Consider the following 18,374-nt stretch of genomic DNA (forward strand, 5'->3'; position numbering starts at 1 on the left):
ACATCTGGGTCCTCCCTGCTGTGCTCTTTGAGGGGTCACCCTCAGCTGCTCCTCCTGGAGGAGGCCTGGGGGGAAGCAGGATGGGGGAAAACTGGGAGAGGGGAAGGGTTTTAATGGGATTTTGGGAAGGAATTCCCCCCCTGGGAGGGGCTGGGATGGAACTCCCAGAGCAGCTGTCGCTGATCCATCCCTGGAAGTATCCCAGGCCAGGCTGGAGCACCCTGGGACAGTCAAGGTGTCCCTGTCACTGGACAGGGTTAGGTTTTCCCTCTGCTTGCTTGGGATAATTTGTATTTCCATCCCAATTTGGGAGGTGCTGAAGGGATGGACTGGATGAAGGGTGACACTCCTGGAGCCACCTCTGTATCCTGGCAGCCAGGGTGACATCCTGACCCTGCTCAAAGGCACCAAAAGGGAAGTTGAGGGCAGAGTTTTATTTTAAAATAAGTCCCAAGTGGCACAGAGCAGCTGGGCTGGGCTAATCCATGCGAGCTTTCAGGGTCCTGGTGGTGATCTTGTCTTTCTCTCTGGAAAGAGAAAAATATGAGATTATTTACTGCTAAACCCAGGTTTAAACCCTTCCTAGAGCTTGTCCTGCCTTGAGAAGTCCCAGGTTCACAGGCAGGAGCTCAGGTGATTGTGACAACAATAAATAAACCCTTCATTGTGGGGAGCTCCCAGGGTTGGATTGCTGCAGGGGCAAAATGGGATTTTCCAAAGGCAGCTGGTGACAGAGGTGAGAGTTAATGCTGTATTCATGAGGGGCAGAGCTCCTCATTCCCATGGGAATGCAGCCAGGGAATTGAGCAGAGGGACTCAAACTCCAGGAGTCATTTCTTGGCTCCAGCAAGGAACTGCTCCAGCAAAATCAAACCCTAGGAAGGAACAGAGCCTAGCTGAGGAGGGGCAGGATTTGGGGGATCCCTGAGGGAAGGGATGACAGTGCCCAGGCCCTGGGTTTGGGGATTCCTGAGGGAAGGAAGAGAAGGGAAGGCAGTGCCCAGCCCCCAGGAGCCCCAGCACTCACATGACGTGCACCACCACGCCCATCCCAGAGATGGCGTCTCTGTCCACGGCGTTGAGCATGGCCTGCGAGATAGTCTCGAAGAGGTGCTCGGGCTCCTGGGGCACAGAGGGAGTACAGGGCTTCACCTGGGCTGCACATCCCCCCAGAAATTTCACCCAAACCCCCCAAAACCCTGCAAACTTCCTCTCTCAGGCCGCACAAGGCACAGCTGGAATGAAGCCCAGCTCAGCGTCTCCAGTGGGCACAGGAGGGAGAACTCCTGAATCCATGGACCCCAGGAGACCCCAGGTGACTGCAGGCTATCCCAGGTGATCCCAGGAGATGCCAGGTAGGGGACCCCAGGTGACCCCAGGCTATCCCAGGTGACCCCAGGCCATCCCAGCTGATCCCAGGCTATCCCAGGTGACCCCAGCCCCACTGACCATGTCGGGTTCCCACAGGGACTCGCACATCCCATACATCTGCTCGGAGCAGGTGCCACTGACCACGAAGTCGTCAGTGACCATGGGGCAGCCGATGAGGTCTAGGGAGCAGATGAAGGGCTCGTGGCTGAGCGGGTCCAGCCCCGCGATCACCGGCTCCGTGTAGTAGGGACCAAACCTGGGGACACAGCTGGGCTCAGGACAGCCCTGGGGACAGCCCAGGGACAGCCCAGGGACAGCCCAGGAGGAACCACAAGGATCACCCTGCTCTTCTGGGACCACAGGGATCATCCCAGCACAGGACAATCCCCAAAATCCCAGCCTGTGCCCAGCAGCAGTGTCCAAACACTCCTGGAGCTCCGGCTCTGGAGCTCTGGGATCACCATTCCCAGAGCTCACCCTCTCTTCCCTGAATTTCCAACCCAGCCATTCCCTCCAGTCCCCAGAGCTGTCCCCAGTCCAAGCCCTGGTGCAGTCCCACATCCTCAGAAATGTTTTCCCGGCACAGAAACCATCCCACAGCTCCTTTCAGGGAGAGCCCTGCAATGGTTTTGGCATAGCAGACCACCCTGAAGCAGCAGGAGTTTGTTCTGCTTTGACAACTGATTCTGTTCGAATTTGGGGAGGAAATGTCACCCCAAGAGAACAAAAACCTGCTCAGGGAGGGGGTGGTGACAGCAGGAAATGATCCAAGCTCCTCTGGCCACCCCAGCACCCTCAGCCCTCCCTGGCACCACACAGATATTGCAGCTTTGCAGTTTTACCTCCTCTCGTAGAGCAGGTTGGACACCATGCTCATGAAGGTCTGGGGCTTGATCTGCCTCCCCTCCTTCAGCTCGTAGAGGTTCAGCCTAAACTTCAGCCTCTGGGCTCTGCAAGAGATCAGAGCTGGGCTTAAAGCAAAGCAGGGTCCTGCAGCTTCCCCTCAGCCAGGCCTGGCTGCTTCTGCTGCTAACAGACACCAGCACCAAAGGCTGCACACACAGCTGCTGCTGCAGCTGAGCTGGAACTGTGAGAGGAAAAGCTGAATTTCAGGGGTGAAAGTGGAATTTTAACAGTGAGAGTTCAACTTTAGGAGTTAAAATTGAATTTTAGCAGTGAAAGGTGAATTTTAGTAGTGAAAGTTCTGTTTTAGCAGCAAAAGTTTCGTTTCTGCGGTGAAATCCCAACTCCAGCCGCAAAATCCCAACTCTAGCAGTGAAATCCCAACTCCAGCAGCGACGTGATCCCAATCATGCTGCTTTATATTTCCAAACCTCTCCCAGCAGCAGAACCAGGCACAGCAGCACCGGCACCGTTAATTCCCATTATTTCCCACTAGCCCAAATCCCCAGCCCTATCGGGCCCTCACTTACACGGTCTGCACGTCCGTGGCCAGCCCGGCCAGACCGATGTAGAGCCTCTGGCCCATGGGGAAAATCTTCTGGAAGTCGGTGGTTACGGTCTGCGCCTGCACGCCGAAGCGCCGGTCCGCGGCGATGGCCACGCAGCCCCGGCCCCGCATGGCCATCACGGCCCCGCCGTTGTACGACATGATCGACTGCACAGAGCGGCGGCTCAGGGCACCGGAGCGGCCTCCGGGGTGTCCCGGTATCGCCACCCCGAGCAGGGGTTCAGCCCCCGCCGCTCCTTGTCCGGCTCCCCACGGGCCTCCCCTCACGGAGCGGCGGCTCAGGGACACTGGAGGGACGCCCGGAATACCTCCGGTACCGCCCGCCGGGGCTGGGGTTCAGCCCCGGCCGCTCCTTCCCCCGCTTCCCACGGTCCTCCCCTCACTGAGCGGCCTCCGGGGCACCTCCGGTACCGCCACCCCGAGCTGAGGTTCAGCCCCGGCCGCTCCTTGCCCCGCTGCCCACGGGCCTCCCCTCACGGACCGGCCTCGCCCCGCGCTGTGCTGGGCCCCGGAGGTGCCGTCCCGAGTCTCACCATGGCTGCGGCTGTTCGGTCACCCCTCAGTCACCGTTCTGTTACCGCTCTGTCACTGCTGTGTCACCGCCGTGTCCCCGCACCGCCCCCGCTCCGCTCCCGGCCCGGTCTCTGCCCAGGCCCCGCTCCGGCCGCGCCGCGCCGCCGCCGCTCCCGCCCTCACCGCTTCCCATTGGTCACTGCCACTGCCGCTCTCACCCCAACGCTTTCCATTGGTGGCCGCCCCCAGTGATTTCGCCTTCCACGCTCGCCATTGGTCGCCACCGCCGCCTGGAGCCGGAGGCTGCTGGGGACTGGCGGGAGAGGCTGGGGCGCTCAGGTGATTGGCTGAGACGGGGGGGGGTGGGCGGGGCGGGAAAGTGACGAGTCACAGTGAGCGCGCGAGGCATGACGGGAGTGCGGGAGGGGTAACATCTGGAAAAAGGGAGAAACAGCTGGAAAATAGGGAAACAGCTGGAAAAATGGGGAAAACTGGAAAAAATGGGAATGTCTGGATAAACGGGAACGGCTGGAAAATGGGGAAACAGCTGGTAAATGGGAACAGCCGGAAAAATGGCGAAACAGCTGGATCGGGGCAGGACTGAATAAATGAGGGCACATCTGGATCAGTGAGGGAACAGCTGGATCAATCGGGGCACAGCTGGATGCGGGGCATAGGCGCATCTCCAAGGGTGGGGACACAGCCCCGAGCTCGCCGATCCAAAGGGGATTCTCCCAAAAATCTCCTCGGGAAGAGCCGGCACGGGGAGGGGGGGTTGGGGTCACTCTGGGGTCACGGCACATCCCGGCCCCGATGTGCAGGAGGAGCCCGGCCCGTGCCCGCTGCAGTTTTAAATCTCATTTTTAAATCCTAGTTTTAAAGTGCATTTTTGAGAGGTTTTCCGTCACAAAAAGTACCTGGCGGGAGCCGGAGCCCGCGTTCCGCCCGGAGGGAGCAGCCCCGGGCAGAGCCAGGGGAGAATCCTCGGGATCGATCCCAGCATGGCCTCGTGCCCGGAGTTTAAAAGGAATTCCGGCAGTTCGGGAATTCCATCGTCTCAGGGCAGAGAAATGGAACTTACTGGAGTTTTCAGGGAGAGGAAGCTCGATCTGGCACCCTTGGGACCCCCTTCAGTTTAATTTTGAGGCAAAATACGGGATTTGGATGGAAACAGAATGTCAGGTGCGATTTTACTGTCCCAAAACGTCCTCGTGGAAGCACAGCGGGGATGGTCTAGGGACACCGGGAGCTGCTTCTGCAGCTCGGAGGGAGCACCTGGAGCGGATACCTGGCAAGGGAACGTTCTCCGTGTCCGGTTCCGTCCCTCGCGGGAAAAGGAACGCCGGGGGCAAAACGAGCGACTCCGTCCCTGGGTGGGCTCGAACCACCAACCTTTCGGTTAACAGCCGAACGCGCTAACCGATTGCGCCACAGAGACCGCGCTGCAGCTCTTTCCCGCGCAAGGCTCTCAGTGTAGGAACTGGAACAAAACACTGGCAACGGAAACGAAATACAGGGAATATGGGGAACGGGACACCGGGAATACCGGGACACCGGGAATGGGACACCAGGAACGGGAACGAAATACCAGGAATACCGGGAACGGGACACCGGGAATACCGGGAAAGCGAACGGAACATTGGGAATGGAACATTGGGAATGGGAACGGGACACCCATAATGGAATCGGGACACCGAGAACGGGATACGGGGACAGGATACAGGGAAAGGAAGAGCGGGAATGGGGAACAGGCACCGGCAACGGACAGCGGGAACAGGACACCAGACATCGGCCCCAAGCACAGGGACTCTCGACACCGGCACTGGGACGCCGAAACCGGGGCAACCGAGCACTGAGACCGGCACCGGTAACAGCTCCAGCAGGCACCGACTCCGCGATCCCCGGAACCGAGACAGCGGCACGGAGAGCGGCTCACGGGAACCCCCGGGCACGGGGCCACCAGGACGGGGCCGGGCTGCCAGCGCCGGCCGCGGGCGGGGAGGGGAGCTGCCGGTAATCCCGGGCGTGCGGGGGCCGCCGGTGATCCCGGGCATGTGAGAGCCGCGCTCTCTTAGCGCCTCCCGCTCCTCCTTCTGCCCCTTTCCCCTCCTTTATTTCCTTCCCGGCTTTTCCATTTTTTTTTTTTTCACTCTTCTCTTTTCCTGCCTTTTTTCTCTCCCTCCTTCCTGTTCTTCCCTCTTTTTTCCTTTCCTTTTCTCTTGTTCCTTTTTTTTTCTCTCAGTTTCCCAGTTTTCTTCCCTTCCTTCTCCCTATCGTTTTCTATGTTTCTCTAATGTCTCTCCATTTTCTCTTACCTTCCTTTTTTCCATTCCTTTTTCCCCGATTTTCCCGTTTTCCCTTTCCCTATTTTTTATTTTCCTTGGTTTTTTCATCTTCCTTTCCCCCCTTCTTGTCCATTTCTCCCTTTTTTCTAGTTTCCCTGTTTTTCTTCTTTTCCCCTCCTTCTTTTCCATTTTTTTCCTTTTCTCTAATTGCCCTCTATTTTTCTTCCCTTTCTTTTATTTCCTCCCTTTTCCCCCTCTCAATTTCCCTTTTCCTTTTCTTTCTTTCATTTCCCCCCTATTTTTTTCCTTTTTTCCCCCTCTTTTTTTCTGTCCCCTTCCTTCAATTTTCCATTTTCCCTCTTGAAATTCCTTTTATTTTTTTTTTCTTTCTTTCTTTTTTCTCCTCTTCCCTTTCCTTCTCCCGAGGGTCCCGCAGAGGATCCCGCTCGTCCCGGGTCACAATTTGGGGCCAAAACGGGGTTCCCGGTGAGGGGGACACCGCGCCCGGAGCTTCCACTGGGGACCGCATTTTGGGGCTGTTCCAGCGGTTTTTGGGGCTTTCTCTTTCCCCCCCCCGAGGGTCTCTGCGATGACTGGGGCTGGGGGGTTCCTGGGGGGTCTCCGCAGTCTCGGCCCCTCGCTCCCTCCTCCGCAGCCCCCCAAAGGAATGAGGTCACGTGAGGCGGGCGGGGCCTGGAGGCGGCTGGAGGTGGGAAAAAATAAAAAAAAAATTAAAAAAGAGGAAAAAATTAAAAAAAAAAAAAAGGAGGAGGAAGGAGGGAAAAAAAAAGGAGAAAAAAAAAAAGAGAGGGAGAGGGGAGGGAAAAAAAATAAAAAAGGGCCGCGGCCGCAGCGCCGCCCGAGCCTTGCCGAGCCGAGCCGCGGGAGCGGAGGGGCGGCCGCGGGGCCGCCGCTGCCGCCGCCACCAGGTAGGGACTGGCCCCGGTGCCCCCCCCCAGGCCCGGGCCCCGCCGCGGCCCCCCCGCCCCGCCAGCCCCAAAGATGGCGATGGCCGCCGCCGCCCCCGCTTTGTGCCCTGGGACCCCCCCGGCCTCACCGGCGGCGGCTGCGGAGCCCCGAGAGCCCCGAGTGGGGCCCGCGCCGCCTCCGCACCGCGCCCGGCGCGCCGAGGCCGCTGGGGGCCGGGGGGGCGCGGCGGGACCCCCCGGGAGGGCGGAGGGGCCGGGCCGCGCTGACAGCCGGCCCCGAGTACAAAGGGGACGCCCCGGGGCTACCGGGGCCACCCCACCCCCTGCCCCACCACGGCCGTGCGGCCCCGGAGGCGGCGGGAGCTGCCGGGGGCGCGGCCGGGCACTCCCCGGGCATAGCGCGGGGCACGCGTGGCCGAGGCCACCCCGTGTTCGTGTCCCCCGTGTGTCAGTGCCATCCCTGGTGTCCGTGTCTTCCGGGTGTCCGTGTCCCCCCCCCGGTGTTCCTATCCCCCTCGGTGTCCGTGTCCCCCCCCGTGTCCGTGTCCTCGGGGTGTCACGCCCCGCGGTCCCGTCCCGCCGCCGCTCCCGGTGCCGTGTAGTGTGTCCTTGTCCCCACACGCTCTGTGGTCACTCGTGTCCAGCGGGGCTCCCACCCCATCCCCGCAGCTCCGGTGCCGCGTCCCGCACGCTGGGACTGGAGGGGGGTCCCGGCGGGCGCTGCTGGGGGTGGCGGGGCCGCCCTCCGGGGCTGTCCCCTCGCCTTCCCGGCGCTCCGGGTCCCGTGGCGCCGTGCGAGGCCCGGGCCGTGCCGGGGGAGCCGTCCCGGGGCATTTCCTCAGCCCCGCGCTCGCCGCCCTCGGGGGTCCTCGTGGGGGCCAAGGTTGGCGGTGACTTTGAAACGCCCTTCCTCGCCCGTGCCCGGCCCGGGGGCTTCGAGAAGGGGGGGACACCGCGCCGGGCCACCGCCCACGGAGACAAAAGAGCCCGAAAGTCGCGGCCGGGGATGCGGGAGCCACCGGCGGAACGCGACGGCCCTGGGCGCTGCGGCGGGGCCGGGGTTCCGGGGGCTCTGGGGCTTTGTTCCCCCTCTCCCTGGCAAGGGAAAAGCGCGGCCGTTATCGTCCGGGTTATTAGAACCGGTTCGCGCCGGTGGCTCGGGCTCCCCCCTCCCGCCGAGCCCCGGGGCCGCCATTGGCGACTGCGAGCGCCGAAAGCGGCGAAATTCCCCCAAAATACAGCCGTGGCTTCCCGCTGCCTGGCAAGGCTGCCCGGTCCCGTGCAGGGGGGACTGAGACAGGGCACAGCAGGACCCCCGATACGGGGAGGGGCTGGCAGCGCCCCCCTCCATCCCCTGGGGCTGGGAGCAGCAGCCGGAGGAGGGGGGCTGGGCTGGGAGGATGTTCTGGGGCTCCCCAACGCCTCCGGGGCTCCTGGACCCCCTTGGCTGCTGCACCTCCAGCACGGTGATGTCCCCATCCCGGTCCCAGTGGTGTCCCCATCCCTGTGGCACCTCCATCCCAGTCCCAAAGGTGTCCCTGTGGTGTGCCCACTCCTGCAACACCTCCATCCCAGTGCCAATGGTGTCCCTGTCCCTGTGGCACCCCAATCCCAGTCCCAGTGACATCCTGCCCCTGAAACATCCCAGCAGCGTCTCCATCCCTGGTGCTGGTGTCATTATGCATGTGTACTGTAGACCATACGTGTCCGTGTGTGTCACACGTGTGTCCCTGTGTGTCACACACATGTCCCTGGGTGTCACACGTGTGTCACTGTGTATCCCAGTGTGTCACATGCGTGTCCCTGTGTGTCACATGTGTGTCACTGTGTGTCCATCTCTGTCTCCGTGTGTCACACGCGTGTCCCCGCAGCCGTGCGGTGCCACCGCCGGTGTTACGGCCCTGCCGCCGCCGTGTCCCGCTCATCTCCACGACCCCGGGGCTCCTCGCCGCCTGTCGCCTGGCCTCGGGTGGCAGTGACAATATCCCGACTGCTCTCCAAGTGTCGGGGTTACCATGGAAACAACGAAACTGCGGCGATCCCGCGCTCCGGCGGCTCCCGCTGGAACCGGGAAAGCGCCGGCGGCTTCCGGTGTCACCCGCGTCCGCGGTGCCCACCGGGCCCCGCTGGGCGTCCCTGCCCGGGGGAGGTGCCAGACACAGGGCTTGGGGATTTTCTGTAGGAAAACCCATGGAATTTTGGCTGGAAATGCCTTTTCCATGGAAGCAACCCAAAATGCACTTTTTTTGGGGTGTGTGTGCACAGCCACAGGTGGGGATTTGCTAACAGGGAGGATTTGTCACTGCTCGGAGATGTCCCAGCGTGTTGGGGACCTACTTGGGGACACCCAGGGACAGCCAGGGGTGAGGCAGAGGGGGCTGGGCAGCTCCTGGAGCCAGGGGTGGCTGCAGGACTGGGAGTGACAAGTGACAGTCCCCACCGTGTCCCCTCCAGCGGTCCCTACAGGTCCCACCCGAGGGGACCGCGGGGGTTTCCCGCAGGGAGGATCCGCTCTGGGGCTGCTCCAAGATGCACAGGACCACCCGGATAAAGATCACGGAGCTGAACCCGCACCTGATGTGTGCCCTCTGCGGCGGCTACTTCATCGACGCCACCACCATCGTGGAGTGTCTACACTCCTGTGAGTGTCCCGCGTGTCCCCAAGGACCCTCTGGCCATCCCAAAGCCCCTCTCACAGTGCCCACCCTGTGCCAGGCCCTGTGGAGCTGCAGGGGGCTGCACTGGGCAGGGATCTTGTCCCCATGCTGGTGTGGGGGTCACAGGGGCTCTGTCCCCTTGTCCCCCCACTCACAGAGGGTCCCTCTGTCCCCACAGTCTGTAAAACCTGCATCGTTCGTTACCTAGAGACCAACAAGTACTGCCCCATGTGCGACGTGCAGGTGCACAAAACCCGGCCCCTGCTCAGCATCCGGTGAGCCCGGGGGGCTCCTCTGGGGGAACTCGGGGGGCTCCTTTGGGGGGCCTTAGGGGGCTCAGGAAGCTCGGGGGGCTCGGGGGACTCAGAGGGCTCACAGGGCCACTCACTCCTTGTCCCTGCTCCAGGGGACAGCCCCAGGCACTTGGAGCAGGGGGACCCTGGGGCTCTGCTGCCAACCCAGGAGCAGTTCCATCCTGGTCCCACTGGTGTCCCCATCCATGTGACACCTCCATCCCAGTCCCATTTGTGTCCCAGGTGGGAGGGGAGTAGGGACAGGGGGAGATGCCACCACAGAGAGAACAGCACTTGGGGACATCTGTGTGGCAGCAGAAAGATGGTGGGATGGGTGCCCTGTGTCCATTCCTGAGATCCTGGACCCCACTGGTCCATCTGTCCATCCATCCATCCATGCATTCATGCATGCATGCATCCATCCTTTTTTCCCTTTTTTCCCCGTTTTCTCTGGCTTCCTATAATATTTACACTCCCATGGCTCCTCTGGAGTCTCTATCTCCTCCTGCGGGGATGGAGCCACCACTGTCCCCGAGTCCTGGGGGGTGGTGGCACCTCCACGTGGTCCCAACGTGGGGAAAAAAGATTTGAGGCTTTGGGGTGAGAAAGTGGGGATTTGGGGTTTGGGGGATTTTGAATGGGGAATTGAGGATTTAGGGTTTGGGATGGCAAACCCAGAGGGGAGATGGGGGAGTTTGTGCCCAGAGATGCACAAACTGCTCCTGAATCCCACTGATTTCTCCCACTTTTCCCGCTTCCCCCTGTCCAGGTCGGACAAAACCCTCCAGGACATCGTGTACAAGCTGGTCCCGGGGCTTTTCAAAGGTACAGCCAAGGATGGGGAGAATTTGGGAATTTGGGGTGTTTGTAACTCACTCCCATTCCCCTGAATTCCGGGATCTTCCCAGGGATTTCCCATTCCCACAGGGACAGCAGAACACATGGACATGGCACCCATCCCAAACTTTGGGACAGTCTGGGAGCAGGAGCTATGGATTTGTTCCGAGTGCCTTAGGAATGGGAAAAAGTTCAGGATTTGGGGTGTGGGGACCCAAAACCCCTCAGGATTGGGTGCCACTCCAGGGTTTATGGGATGGCTCCTGCTGGAGCTCCCACAGGAATTTCCTGGGCATTCTGGGGTGTCCCCTGTGCCCCCTTGCTGTCACCCTGCCCAGGGACAGCTGTCCCCACTCATGTCCCTGTCCCCATCCCTGTTCCTGTTCCTGTCCCTGTCCCTGCCCCTGTCACCACAGATGAGATGAAGAGGAGGCGTGATTTCTACGCTGCGTACCCGGTGGCCGAGGGTGAGTGTCACATGTCTCAGTGTCAGTGTCACATGTCACAGGGTCACAGGGTCACAATGTCAAGTGTGAGTGTCAATCTCACAGTGTCAGTGTCACAGTATCTGTGTCAATGTCACACTGTCAGTGTCAGTGTCACACTGTAGGTGTCAGTGTCAATGTCCCCGTGTCCCAGCCTATGTCCCTGTCCCGCAGTTCCCCTGGGCTCACAGGAGGAGCGTGGTGAGGTGGCTGAGCGGGATCAGGGCGTGGGGCCCGAGGATGAGATCGTCAGTCTGTCCATTGAGTTCCACCGGGACTGCAGGTATGGCCAGCTCCGGTACCACCTGGGGCTCTGGGTACTGCCTGGAGCCCTGGAACCGCCTATGGCTCCCTGTCCCCTGCAGTGCCATCCCTGATCCCAGTGTGATCCAGATCACAGCAGTGCCATCCCTGATCCCCCTTTCCCCAATCCCTGTCCTGTGTCCCGCTCCAGGGAGGAGCAGAAAGGTGCCGTGGAGAACGGGGACCTGGACAAGGACAAGGTGAGCAAGAGGTGGTACCTCGGTGGCACTGTGGTGGCACAGAGCCATTGGTGCCCAGCTGCCTTGGAGGGGTGCTGCGGGACACAGGGGGACAGCCCAAACCCAGGACACCCCAAACCCCACATACCCCAAACCCAGGTCTCCCCAAGCCCCAGGACTTTCCAAACCTGGGACACCACAAACTCTAGACACTCCAAACTGGGACTTCCCAAACCTGGGTCACCCCCAGCACTCCTCGAATCGTGGACACCCCAAACCTTGGACCCCCCAATCCCCAGGACTCCCCAAACCTGGGACATCCCAAACCTGGAACACCCCAAACCCAGGACTCCCCAAATCCTGGACTCTCCAAACCCGGGTCATCCGAAACCTGGGACACCCTAAACCCGGTGCTCCTCAGGCCCCGCCATGCCCGCTGAGCCCTGGGACACGCCGAACCCGGATCCCCCCAAACCCAGGACACCCCAAACCTGGGCCCCCTAAGCCGGGTTCCCCCAGACCCGGTCCCCCAGAGCCGTCCCTCCCCAGGCGCCGCCGTGCCCGCCCAGCCCTGGGCTGCGGTTCCTGCGCTGCCCTGCGGCCATGACTGTGCTGCACCTGGCCAAGTTCCTGCGCAACAAGATGGACGTGCCCAGCAAGTACCGGGTGAGCAGCACTCTAGAACCTTCCGGAATAGTCAGGAATGTTCAGGAACACTCAGGAGCGTTCTGGAATGTGTGTTTGGGAATGGCCGCAAATGGTCAAGAACTTTCCGGAATGGTCGGGAATGGTCAGGAATGTTCAGAAATTATCAGGAATGTTTGGGAGTGCTTCTGAATGTTTGGGAATGTTTGGGAATGGTCGGGAATGCTCAGGAATGCTTGGGAGTGCTCGGGAATGCTTTGGAGTGCTCGGGAATGCTCGGGGGGCATTGCCTGGATTTTGCCATGCTCAGCTCAGCTCAGAGGGGCCGTTTTGTCTCCTCAGTGTTGCCTCCACTGCTGATTCCTGCTTGTCCCAAATATTCCTACTGGGCTGTCCTTTCCCAGGGCCTGGAGTCTTCTTTTTCCTGTGGCCAGATCCATCCTTTCCCTGAATCTGGATCTTTCCTTTCCCTGGGTTTGGATCCCTAATTTCTGGGGGTTTGGATCCCTCCTTTCCCGGGGTCTGGATCCATCCTTTCTTAGAGTTTTTCCTGGGGTTTGGATCCATCCTTTCCTGTCTCCAGGTGGAGGTGCTGTATGAGGATGAGCCCCTGAAGGAATATTACACCCTGATGGACATCGCCTATATCTACCCCTGGAGGAGGGTGAGTAAACGGGGAAACTGGGAAAACCAGGAAAAGCTGTGCTGGGAATACTGGGAAAACCTGTACTGGGGAAACTGGGAATATCTAGACTGGAAAAACTGGGAAAATCTGGTTTGGGGGGGATAAAACAGGGAACCTGTCCTGGAAAAATCTGTCCTAGAGGAAAGGTGGGAAAATTGGTCCCGGGGGAGCTTTTCCCATAACAAATCCCAGAGTGGGGGGAATTGGTGGCAATGCAAGCGTTCCCAGGGCATCGGCGGTGGCAGTGCTGGTGTCCCCACGGTGTCCCCAGAGAATGGGGGGTGGCAGTGCCAGTGTCTCCACGGTGTCCCCACGCACTGCCAGTCGTACCCCGTGTCCCCAGAGTGGTCCCCTGGCACTCAAGTACCGCGTCCAGCCCTCCTGCAAGCGGCTCAAGCTGTGCCCGGCGCTGCCATCCGAGGGCACCAACACTAGCGGCACCTCCGAGTGCGAGTCGGGCAGTGACAAACCGCAGAGCCCCGGGCTGGCATCGCCCCCCGGGCTGGCATCGCCCCCTGCCCTGCCCAGCCCCGGGCACGGCCCCCCCGGGCCTGCCCTGAACGGCTCTGCCTCGAACTGTCACCAGCTGCCACCCAGCTGCCACCCGGTGCCACCAGCCCGCGGCCGCAAAACCGCCCTGAATGGCAGTGCGGGCTCGGCCCTGAGCTAAAAACCTCTGGGCGCTGCTGGAAACCCTCCTGGAACTCTGGAAAATCATCCTGGGATTCTGAAAATCCTCCTGGGACTCTGGAAAATCTTCCTGAGACTCTGAAAACCCTCCTGGACTCTGGAAAATCCTCCAGGGACTCCTACAACCCCTCCAGGGACTCTGAAAAACCCTGCAGGGGCTGCTAAAAATCCTCCTGGAACTACTAAAAATCTTCCTGGAACTCCTGCAGACCCTCCAGGAACTGCAAAGAACCCCCAGAGATTCCTAAAAATCCTCCTGGGATTCCTAAAACCCTTCCAGGGATTCCTGAAACCCCCTGCAGACCTCTATTAATGTGGGTGTGTACATAGGGACAGAGCAGAGTTCTACAGAATTATTTTCTAATTTAAAAATGTAGAGAAGATGCAGAAATGGCGGCAGGTATTTTTAAATGTGCTTTGGGTTGATTTTGTTTGGTTTTTTTGTTTGGTTTTGTGGGGTTTTTTGTGGGGCTTTAACATTTGGGTTTGACTTGTGGAAGCTACAGGCCCCTCCCTCATCCCACCCCAGGAGCTGGGAGCTGCCACACTCTCAAATTCCAACATTCCCAAATTCCTGAATTCCCACATTCCCATGTTCCTCCATTCCCACATTCCCACTTTTCCCAGAGGTTTTTCCCTCTCCTCCTCCTCCCTCTCCACCGGGGCCATGGCTGCACAGGTGAGGGCCAAGCACAGAACCCAAAACCCCAAAAATCCCAACCACCCCCCCAGCCTCCCTGGACTCTGCTGCAGGGTTCTAATTCCCACTTTTGGGGGTTTTTTTGTTTTTTTCATGGGCTTTCACACCCCACCTTGGAGCTCCCAGATCCAGTAGCTCCAGCTGTTCCCAGATCTCATCCTGGGTATTTTTGGGGGGATTTCTTTGCTTTCCCTGTGGGCTCTGCCCTTCTGCACAGTAAATTCGGGGGTTTTGGGGATATTTTCCTCCAGCTTGGTGGTGGCAGCACAAATCCCCTGGATTATTTTCTCTTCCCAAAGTCCTGACAGCTCCAGGAAAATTTGGGGGCACCCAAAGGTTGGGATGGAGCTGCTCCCTGTTCCCCATGATATCAATTTTCTTTTTTTTTTTATTTTGTTTTTGTTTTGTTGGGTTTTTTGGTTGTTTTTGTTTCTTGTTGTGGTGTTTTTTGGTTTTTTTTTTGTGTATCACCTTTCTCAGCCTCTCCTCCTGCCCTCGTGGTGCGTTTGTAATAAAAGAAAATAAAAATAAAAATCCAGTTTCAGCGCCTTTGGCCAGGAGGCTCCAGAGAGGGGCGAGCATGGGAAGGGAGCAAATTCCCGCAGGGAATGAAGCAATTCCTGTGTGGAATTAAAAAATTTCTCTGCGAAATTCAACAATTCCTGTGTCTAGTTCAACAATTCCTGCAGGGAATTCAACAATTCCTCTGTGGAATTCAACAATTCTTCCATGGAATTCATCAATTCCTCTGTGAAATTAAACAATTCCTGTGTGGAATTCAGCCATTCCACTGCCTGGCCCGGGGACACTGCCCGGGTTGGGCAGGGCCATGATTTGGGTTTGGGTTAGGGGGCGTTTTGGTGTCGGGTTTCCCTCTCAGTACATCCCAGACTGCTCGGTGTGTTCAGGTCACGTTTATTGTCCTAGTGATGATCCCAATCTCCGGGAACGATCCCAATCCCTGGGAATAATCCTGTTCTCCAGGGCTTGTCTTCGGTTCAACCTTTGCAAACTGGCTTTGGAAATGAACAAACACCAAAGGGGCAGCTGCCCAGAGCCTCCTGAAAGATCCCACAGAGCCTCCTGCCAAACCGCACAGAGCCTCCTGCCAAATCCCATTGGTGTCTCCATTCCAAATCCCACAGATCCCACAGAGCCCAAATCCCACAGAGCCTCCTGCCAAACCCTACGTCCTGCAGGTCCCTTCATCTCAAACCCCACAGGCTTCTCCTGCCCAAATCCCATTGGCCTCTGCATCCCAAATCCCACAGGTTTCCCCATCCCAAACCCCACAGGTGCCCCACGCCAGGGCTCTCACACCTCCAGGCCCCTCCCTCCAATCCCACTGTCCAGGGGCTGATTTGGGGTCCGGGACGGCTCCCGGCGATCCAGAATCAGGATTTCCTTGGGGTTTGGAGCCTCTCCTTCCCCCCGTGCGGCCGTGACGAGGTCGGGATGGGGATCCCGGTGCTGCCGGTGCTGCCGAGCCCCGCTCAGGAGCGGGGGGGCAGCGGCGCCGCCTGCACCGCGTCCTCCCGGTGGGAGCCGTCGCAGTACGGGGGGCTCCGGGTGCGTTTGCAGCCGCAGAGCAGCGCGGGGCCGGTTTGGGTGGGGGTGAAGAGCAGCGAGGACAGCCCCGGGGCCTCCTTCTTGTGGGAACCGTCACAGAAGGGCTGCGGACAAACGGGAACGGCGTCAAGGAGGGGTTTGGGGCTGGGCGGATGCTCCCCCGAGGCCATTGTGACCATCCCATCCCATCCCATCCCATCCCATCCCATCCCATCCCATCCCATCCCATCCCATCCCATCCCATCCCATCCCATCCCCGGAGCCCCCGGACCCGCCAGAGCCCTCCGGGGGTTCCCAATCCCAGATCCCCCGGAGCCCCCCGGGAGCCACCGCGTAGTCCCCGACCCGGGAACCCCTGGAACCTCCCGGGATCCCAGTTCTCCTGCCCCCCCCCCACCCCGGTTCTCCTGGACCCCCCCAGTTCTTCCACCCCCCTCCCCCACCCCGCGGGTCTCCCGGCCCCCCCGGTTCTCCCGAGTCTCCTCGCCCGACCTGGCGCTTGCTGTGCCCGCAGGCGCACCAGCCGTAGGTTTTCCCCGCCTGCAGCTCCACCGGGAACGGCTCCTTGGCGGCGATCACCGGCTGCGGGGGGGGCGCGGAGCAGAGCGACGGGACCCGTGCCCCCCCCGAGGGGTCCCGGTACCGGCGGCCGCCCCCTGCCGCCCTCATCAGCGAAAGGAGCGCGGCTGCTCTGGGCCGCAGCATGGTCCCGGTGCCGGTCCCGGTGTCGCTCCCGGTGACCTTCCCGGCGGCTCCTCCTCCTCCCGGCCCACCGGAAGAGCCGGGCGGGCTCGGCGGGAGCGCGGCTGCTCCGTGCGGGGCCGTTCCGAGCCGGGCTTGGTACCGCTGCCGCTCCTGGCGAGTGGTCCCGGGGCTCGGTACCGCCGCCCCCCTCCGTCACCCGCCCCCGTTGCCGGTCCCGGTCCCGCTGCTCCATCTCAGTGCCCGTTCCCACCACCGGTCCCGGTTCCGCTGCTCCATCCAAGTGCTGATCCCGATTCCCGATCCCGGTCCCAGTCACGATTCCCGATCCCACTACAGGGTCCCGCTGCCCGGTCCCCCCGTGCCCAATCCTGTTACCCACTCCCAGGGCCCCAGTCCCCGTCCAGATCTCAATCCCAGTGCAGGGTCCCAGTTCCCATTCCCGGTGCCCACTCCCACTGCCCCATATCCCCAGTCTGTCCGGATCCCGGTGCGGCTCCCTTTCCCAGGCAGAACACCTGGCTCGGGAGCACATGCCTCAGTTTCCTCCCTGGAGCCCTTCGGGCCTTCAGCCTCGGCCCTGGGAATTCCCGGAATCCTGGCTGGGAGGGCTTTTTCAATGGGAATTCCCAGAATTCTGGCTGAGAGTGGCTTTTCCAGTGGGAATTCCCGGAATCCTGACATGGGAGTGGCTTATCCCATGGCTCCAGACCCGATTTTGGGCAAGAAAGGAGCCAAAGCAGGGGCAGGACAAGCCTGTCGACTTGGGGCTTCCAAAGAATAAATCCTTGGAAAACAGGAGGATTCAGGAACTGCTCACCAGCACAGCAAGAGGATTTGGGATTTAATGGGGGCAATCATTGGGGTTTCTTTGGGAAAACTCCTCCTTTTTGCACTCATTTCTACCTGGGTACCATCCCTGGCTTGGGATTCCTTTACACATTCCCAGCACCAGGCAGGGAATTCCCATTCCCATTTAAATTTGCCCCCTTTATCCTTATTAAAAACCAACTCACAATTAATATTAATATTAATATTATTTATTATAATAAAGACCAGTCAAGCAGAGTGAAAAAAATATATCTTAGCTACATTACCTTAAATTCACAAAAATATACACATTTTTCTCTTTCATTTAATATTAAAAAACCACCAAACAACCTAAAAATGAATAAAATAAAGAAAAAACACAAAAGGACACATGCAACAATCCTAAATGAGAGCATCAAAACGGGTAAAGAAACGTACCCCAGTGCAACTGAAACACAGATCATCTTTAGCTTTTCCTTTTTTCCTTTCCCTTCCCCCTGTTATCCCGTTTTTGTTTTTTTTCCACAGGGATTCACCTGGAATTTCCCAGCTCCCCCTTCTCATTCTGCCCAAGGGACATTTGGGGTGGCTGGAGGTGACAATTCCCAGGGTTTGAGAGCCTTTGGAAGGTTGGGCACAGGGAGAGGTGTAAGTGCTTTCTGTCTCTGATCCCCAAATCCCAGAATTCCTGGGGAGCCAGAGGGATCCAGCTCTGGGAACTCCTGGATCCTGCTCTGGGAATTCCTGGAGAACCAGAGGGATCCAGCTCCCCTGGTTGTGATCCTGCCTAAAAAAACCCAAATTCCCAGCTTTCCTTCCTCTTCCAAAGCCTGGGCTCCCCAGCATTCCCACAGGAGCCAATTCCAGCATTTCCAGCCTCTGTGGAAATGTGCCCTAAGTGCCTCTCACTGACCCCTTTGGTGCCTTGGGCTTGTCCAGGGATTTGGGCACTGACCTGAAATCGGGGGTGATCCCAACTCGGATTTTGGGTGTCCTGGGGGAACAATTCCCTTCCCAGCCCTCCATCCCTGCTCCTCACAGGGATCTCTAATCTCCCGGGGCTGGATTTTGCAAGAATTGGGACATATGGGCACAACTTTGGGGTTTCTGGGGCTGCAGATGGGGCTGGAGGCTGCGGGCAGCACTCCAGGGATTTGGGATCCCAGAGCAATGCGGGGATTTGGGATTTGTGATAAAAAGCAAAAAATAAAATAAAATAAACCCCAACTCCTGGCTACACCCAGCTGGCA

The 18,374-nt window shown here is 59.4% G+C and overlaps 3 protein-coding genes and 1 non-coding gene across 4 annotated transcripts; 1 reads left to right on the plus strand and 3 right to left on the minus strand.

Moving 5' to 3' along the window:
• Window positions 1-419: 419 nt before the first annotated feature.
• Window positions 420-3,516, minus strand: PSMB3 (proteasome 20S subunit beta 3). Its single transcript, XM_064733943.1, has 6 exons — window positions 3,376-3,516; window positions 2,805-2,989; window positions 2,214-2,321; window positions 1,450-1,627; window positions 1,028-1,122; window positions 420-527 (listed from the first exon to the last, which is right to left on the minus strand). The coding sequence occupies exons 1-6, from the start codon at window positions 3,376-3,378 to the stop codon at window positions 479-481; spliced, it is 618 nt and encodes a 205-aa protein (XP_064590013.1). The 5' UTR covers window positions 3,379-3,516; the 3' UTR covers window positions 420-478.
• Window positions 3,517-4,719: 1,203 nt separating this feature from the next.
• Window positions 4,720-4,793, minus strand: TRNAN-GUU (transfer RNA asparagine (anticodon GUU)). Its single transcript has one exon. It is a non-coding gene; the product is annotated as a tRNA-Asn (tRNA).
• A 1,640-nt stretch (window positions 4,794-6,433) lies between these two features.
• PCGF2 (polycomb group ring finger 2) lies at window positions 6,434-14,512 on the plus strand. Its single transcript, XM_064733656.1, has 10 exons — window positions 6,434-6,569; window positions 9,024-9,210; window positions 9,405-9,501; window positions 10,289-10,344; window positions 10,773-10,823; window positions 11,016-11,124; window positions 11,296-11,344; window positions 11,873-11,989; window positions 12,552-12,632; window positions 12,997-14,512. The coding sequence occupies exons 2-10, from the start codon at window positions 9,099-9,101 to the stop codon at window positions 13,321-13,323; spliced, it is 999 nt and encodes a 332-aa protein (XP_064589726.1). The 5' UTR covers window positions 6,434-6,569; window positions 9,024-9,098; the 3' UTR covers window positions 13,324-14,512.
• Window positions 14,513-14,941: 429 nt separating this feature from the next.
• CISD3 (CDGSH iron sulfur domain 3) lies at window positions 14,942-16,394 on the minus strand. Its single transcript, XM_064733657.1, has 2 exons — window positions 16,105-16,394; window positions 14,942-15,716 (listed from the first exon to the last, which is right to left on the minus strand). Exons 1-2 carry the CDS (start codon window positions 16,315-16,317, stop codon window positions 15,537-15,539), a joined length of 393 nt encoding a protein of 130 aa, XP_064589727.1. The 5' UTR covers window positions 16,318-16,394; the 3' UTR covers window positions 14,942-15,536.
• Window positions 16,395-18,374: the final 1,980 nt, after the last annotated feature.

This window comes from Zonotrichia leucophrys, chromosome 27, assembly GCF_028769735.1.
Source record: "Zonotrichia leucophrys gambelii isolate GWCS_2022_RI chromosome 27, RI_Zleu_2.0, whole genome shotgun sequence".
NCBI lineage: Eukaryota > Metazoa > Chordata > Aves > Passeriformes > Passerellidae > Zonotrichia > Zonotrichia leucophrys.

Excerpts from the sequence above, each read along its gene's own strand:
- PSMB3 (XM_064733943.1), bottom strand. Across the intron at positions 1,628-2,213 it reads AACCTGCTCTACGAGAGGAG|GTTTGGTCCCTACTACACGG; the intron begins GTAAAACTGCAA and ends CTGTGTCCCCAG. Across the intron at positions 1,123-1,449 it reads CCCTGTGGGAACCCGACATG|GAGCCCGAGCACCTCTTCGA; the intron begins GTCAGTGGGGCT and ends TCTGTGCCCCAG.
- PCGF2 (XM_064733656.1), top strand. The coding sequence starts at position 9,099 with ATGCACAGGACCACCCGGATAAAGATCACGGAGCTGAACCCGCACCTG. Across the intron at positions 9,211-9,404 it reads CGTGGAGTGTCTACACTCCT|TCTGTAAAACCTGCATCGTT; the intron begins GTGAGTGTCCCG and ends CTGTCCCCACAG. Across the intron at positions 9,502-10,288 it reads CGGCCCCTGCTCAGCATCCG|GTCGGACAAAACCCTCCAGG; the intron begins GTGAGCCCGGGG and ends CCCCCTGTCCAG.
- CISD3 (XM_064733657.1), bottom strand. The coding sequence starts at position 16,317 with ATGCTGCGGCCCAGAGCAGCCGCGCTCCTTTCGCTGATGAGGGCGGCA. Across the intron at positions 15,717-16,104 it reads GCGGGCACAGCAAGCGCCAG|CCCTTCTGTGACGGTTCCCA; the intron begins GTCGGGCGAGGA and ends GTTTGTCCGCAG.